The sequence below is a fragment of the Haliotis asinina genome, chromosome 9 (genome assembly GCF_037392515.1).
Source record: "Haliotis asinina isolate JCU_RB_2024 chromosome 9, JCU_Hal_asi_v2, whole genome shotgun sequence".
NCBI classification, from domain to species: Eukaryota; Metazoa; Mollusca; class Gastropoda; order Lepetellida; family Haliotidae; genus Haliotis; species Haliotis asinina.
The window spans coordinates 35,623,480-35,629,479 of NC_090288.1; the positions used below are offsets into that span (position 1 = coordinate 35,623,480).

Here is a 6,000-nt window from a genome sequence, read left to right on the forward strand (position 1 = left end):
ACTGTTACATCAGCACGTGAAGAGAATGTTGCAAGTACTTACATTTTTGGATTTGCTTATGAGCATAATGTGATAATGCTAAATGATTTAATGTTCTTAGCACGGGTCGTTGTACCCAACGAACACAGGAGAAAAAAATGAATTAACGCGACTTCGATACAATATGATGTACAGCTTCATCGCAAATACAGAACCTTGGTGCGTCCAGACAAATGTGCCATAATGACATTAGATCTGTATTCAAACATACACTTCATACGGCATCGCTAGACGTGGCAAACGTAATTGCCGATATAAGAGATGCTTGATATACATGACAACTTCCTTGGGGTAGTCTTCAACATCTTGATAAAAATCATCGGGGCATGTGAGAGGTTGATCATCAAAATGTACATAGTCCCTAATTCCAACACGTTTGATAAGAGATGTTAAATATCACAGATGTCTGTGTCAACAACACAGAAATGAATAATGTAAAAGTATATGTTCTGCCGTTGCTCACAAAGTTTAGGCTGCAAATATGTCACATATTGTTACACCAATAGCTTTTGAAGAAGGTTCATTGGATACACATAATATCAGAACGGGATAAAAATGCTGCAAGGTTATGATTAGATTAAGTTTAAAGTGTTGATTTGGGAAATGTGTCATTATGTGCACTCCCAGGAAAAGGGTGTCTCAAACGTTAATTGAAGTAGAGTATCAGTCGAAATACATTAAATTTTAAAATAATTAATTCAAAGAACGACAAATTAAATTTCACCCAATCATGATTAGGCATTAATATTCGCTTTCATGGAATATGAGGTGGTATTCATTTTGAAAGGTAGTTTTACAAAACCATTTCTCTATATCTTTAGTTACATACCAGTCTATCTTCACACATTCATTGTCAGCCAGTGCAATGTATACACTAATACATAGGGAACGGTGACTAACAACTATCCCAAAGTCACTTCATGTTGTCTGCTTAGCTAAACTTAAATAACCCTTAAATCAGCTTGATAAGGTTAGGAATCCAACAAATATATTTCAAGAATTAAGCAGAGATAATACTATCATTTCCCAACACTGCTGTCATTCTTTCCTGTAATTTATAACAAATCTCATGCTGTCATACCTATGTAACACTGATTAAGAAAGGACACTGCTCTGAAACAGCGTATTAAACATTATTACTTATTAATCTCCATACAGTGAGCGTACACGCTGTTAATAGAAATCTTGTAACAACGGGCTGAAAACACATACAGACCATAACACACAAGATGAGATGTAGTTCAGGCGAATAAATGCATTTCAAATTGTATAGGTGCATTTCCTGGGGTTTGTTTTTGTAAGCAGAAGCATTTTTGTAAGCATTGATATTTTCTTTTTTTAATAAAACACACTGTACACTAGAGGTTTTATATTTAAATCGTGGACAGTTTTGGACATACGAATCTAACTGAGTCCCAGCATGTTGCAAGAGGGACACTAAGTTTGATGAAGAAATGAAGAAATAAGCTTGTATTCATCTGACGTTGGGACAAAGAAAAGGCCAAGAAGCGTCGTGTATACAACACAGAAGTTGGCAGCGGTAATACTTCGTTTTATACTTGAATACCAATTTCTGCATGATTTAAACAACACAGAACTGTGTTCTTCGACATGTTGATGTACTACTTAACCTAAAGCCTCAATATTCATGCATTATTTCATCTGCATGGGTGAGAAATGAGTATAAATAATATTAATCATTACTGATATCTGTTAAATTTTACATTAGGTGTCTTAAACATATGCAGAAACGTTGCCCTAATATGGAGAAAACATGTCACACAAAAACTTGGTATTCAAAACATTTAGGGACTTTGGAAATATTTATTCTTGACGCAATTATGTAAAAAGGGGAATTAAGTCAGGAATGTTATTGATATACATATTGAATATATTGAAGCAGCCGATTGTTTGTTTTTACTCATCAAAATAAATAAATAAATAAATAAATAAATAAATAAATAAATAAATAAATAAATAAATAAATAAATAAATAAATAAATAAATAAATAAATAAATAAATAATATGTTATGAAGTTTAGCTGACAGAACATAAACTGAATTTCGCATCTAAGGATTACATATACGCACCTTCATGTGAGGTTTCTACGACATTCGTTCATCCGTTGTGACATATAAATGAAATCAAATACGGTCTAGGCTCGGCATTTTATTGCTCATGATCATTATCTTATGTAAGGTGAGACAGTGGTATTACGATTTGACACAAACGTAGAAGAGACCGGTTAAACCCCATAAAGTGACACACGCATTCGGACAATACAAAAAAATGTCACAGTTTGTCACGCATGTCTATTATACATTGAAACATATAAACACAAACTTTCATTATATTTCATCTTTTCGCAAAACATACACAAACGAATAGTAGAATTGAAAAAGCTGAGATTATTTTCAGTTCATATGATGTCATTGTAATGTATATTTTGTGAGGAATGATTTAACAAACATGACTCATACGATACCAGACATATCAACAGATGACAATATTTCTTTCTGTATCAATCCTAAATATACAAACATCCATACCTATACATCCATGATATATTTAAGAATTTAGTAGATTCTGAAATTAATTTGGAATTCATTTGAAATTGAGCAAAATTTCAAAATGACAATACAAATTTACTCCAGACAAAATATTTAAGACATATTCGTTTACAGCTCTGTCTACAGTTAATTACCAAACTTATTTACCAATGTTAATCATGAATCTCCAAAACACTATTTTGAACAAATCGATCACAGAAGTGTTAATGTTTAATATCATGTTTTAAACCGAACACGTGTTTGATTAAATGAGTAATGCATGTCCCATTAAAAGAAAGCGATGACATTTTAAATAAAAGTTTCGATTACACAAAAATATAACACATTACCTTTGTATAAGAAGAAGAATATGGCGACAAAAGGAAAATTTAAATACGCACCCGAACAGCACCAAAACGTGTGGAAAGTGTAATTCCTGTAAGCTATAAACACTCCTACCATGTATGAACTACAGCCGTCTGACAAGCATTACAGAACAAATTCCAACCAATCTCATAGTAAACATCCAAGAAGAATGGGGATCATTGCCCAAACACTTTGCCATCTTTTCGCTGTGTTTATTTCAGCGTTTATTCAACGTCACTCTTTTATCTTATGGGAAGTAAACGGCATTTTATTTGCACCGGTATCAGTCGATTGTCGACCGAAAATCATAGAAGGTTCTCCTACTGGCTTGAAGCTGCGAGAACTTACATCCAGCTCGCTACCACGTGGATCTCCAAAGTCAGGTACAGGAGAAGGAGAGCCTTTGTCCATCGACTAATATCTTCACGCTGACGAGGGCCCATGTTTTAGCATACACACATATCTGACTTGCAAAAATACAGCAGGTACGAATCTCTCCGTGGGGCAATAGTTTAGAGTCATTTGAGTCGATCCGCTGCGGGCCCATGCAAGCTATTGAGAGACTTGAAGGCCTGTCCCGAGAACTTGTTGAAATCAGCCTATTATTCTTCACACTTTTATCACTCACTATCATCTCTCATTGGTCACAGACACACAGGTAGAATCCAGCCTGTTTTCATTGGCTGGGGGAAAGTCACGTGCTCTCGTGGGGATCCAGTCAGCCTCACAGTGTGACAGTGGCTGTGATTCATAAAGTGATCACAGCAAAATCAAAACAAAAGTTGTAGTGCTTTACCGTAGACGGTGTACAAACCCGACTGTCGCACCGCTCCTCTCGCCTTGAATCCCGAGCTGTTATCCCCGCGCTCTGCCGGAAGATGAGGAGCTGAAGCTGCACTGTGTGGATTGAACAAAACATGACATAAAGATTTTGAATATTGCGTAAAGATTATATCTATTCTTAATTTATTTATGGTGATAAGCAAAATACTGTATGAATAATGAACTATTATTTACGGATCTAAACACTATTTTAAAATGCCAGTCTAACAGAACTAAACACCATGAACGAATGATATTCACGTTGACATCATTTAATAGGAATATTAGACTATGGTAAATACTATTATTTCATAATCATAATAGTGTCATAAATATGTATGTGTATCATTGACGTGGATGAAGTACTGAGTACCGCCGTTGCAACTTAGATTTTGGTGGAAAGGTGTACAATCTGGAATGGATGTTATGTGGAATGCTATACAGTAATATGACTATTGAGTCTGTATGTGTGATGATTCATTCTGATGAGTAACGGAGGTCAATATCAATAGTTAATGGTTATGCTTACAGATAGTAATATGGTAAATGCAATATATTATTTTGTGTATATAATACAATACGTGTATGTATTTATAATGAACATGTATGATTGTTAACTTAGCATCATGTACGGCAAAATACGTTGTTGTATTAGTCGCTATTTACTAATAAAATAGAAAGAAACTAAATTAGCTGAGAGTTACATGAATCGGGATAAAAAAACATTTGTGTATGTAGGAAGTTGGGAAGTGCATGAATATCCAGTCTAACTAAATAAAAGCATTGGAGTTCCCATTAATTTGACAGGTGGAATTGGTAAATATGCAACATTGACACACAGGCTATTTAAGAACTTTGTAAGAATACATACATACATACACACACACACATGTGTGTGTGTGTGTGTGTGTGTGTGTGTGTGTGTGTGTGTGTGTGTGTGTGTGTGTGTGTGTGTGTGTGTGTGTGTGTGTGTGTGTATGAAAAATGTATACAAGCAAAATAGTATCGTTGGTTCAATACTTACGTATACAGATCAGCAGGTACACGAGGAGTGACACAAGGGGAAGAAAAGACGAAGTGGTCCCTTATCTCCAGGTTTCTACTGCACAGAATAGCGCCGTTAACATTGATAGTTAACTGGCGTGCCCATTTTCCCAATGTATGTTAAAATATTTTTCAGACTAGAATATGGCAGTTTACTTTTTCTCTCCACATATTCTGCTGGCTTATGATACAGTCTGGCCTCTTGTGTTAAATACAGTGTCTAGCGTTAAGTCTACCTCGCTGTTATCTGGGTATAGGGACATTTATTTGCCACTTTTGCCTAATCTCTGTGACAGCCTCGACAGCTGGAGCTAACACATTTATTGTGCTACAACGACACAATGAACAGATAAATGTTTGATAATTGTCACTACAATTAGATTTTTTATGACGTTTTGTCACTTTTGGTGACGTTTCACTGTCAGAAAATATTTTCGTGTGTTTTATATGTCAATAAAACATTTTGAATCATGTAATATTTAATAAATGTTGGTACACAGTCTGAATTAATTTGTGTATTTAAGCATAAGGTAATCAAAAACATAAAGCAACATTATGTCACATAACCATAATTCTATGTCATTTTTGTATGATTTTTGATTCTATTTATTTCTACTTATCTACTTATTTTCTTGTCCGCTTAGTTAATGCTGGTTTGGCGTGTTCTAATGTGTTCTACAACGTGTCAGGCTATGTATACTGAGGCTTGTGATACAGCCCTGAGTTTCGTATGTGGGTGTTGCGTTCTATTTTCATTCACAGACCGGCAACGGCTTTTTGTAATACATATAATTTGTGTAATCTCTGAATTGTAAATGAACCGGTTTTGTGTATTTAAAAAATGATTCAAATAAATAAGATATCACTGACGACTAACAGTTTCAGTTCAGCTAAAACATATATATGCATCTATTTTTTTGTTACCTAAACGTCACATATATATATATATATATATATATATATATATATATATATATATATATATATATATATATATGTATGTATGTATGTATGTATGTATGTGTGTGTGTGTGTGTGTGTGTGTGTGTGTGTGTGTGTGTGTGTGTGTGTGTGTGTGTGTGTGTGTGTGTGTGTGTGTGACCATTAAATCTAATTTAAGAACACATATAAATATACGTCCGATTGTAAAACATCCTCTTTTGAAGGAAATACTAATCG

General features: G+C 34.4%; 1 protein-coding gene across 1 annotated transcript in view; it reads right to left on the reverse strand.

Moving 5' to 3' along the window:
* Positions 1-3,532, reverse strand: part of LOC137295969 (protein Wnt-16-like) — a 49,871-nt gene extending 46,339 nt beyond the window's left edge. Inside the window, exon 1 of the mRNA XM_067827582.1 lies at positions 3,304-3,532. Within this exon, the coding sequence (XP_067683683.1) occupies positions 3,304-3,398 (95 nt within the window). The 5' untranslated portion in view covers positions 3,399-3,532. The remainder of the gene's footprint in view (positions 1-3,303) is intronic.
* Between the last annotated feature and the right edge of the window lie 2,468 nt (positions 3,533-6,000).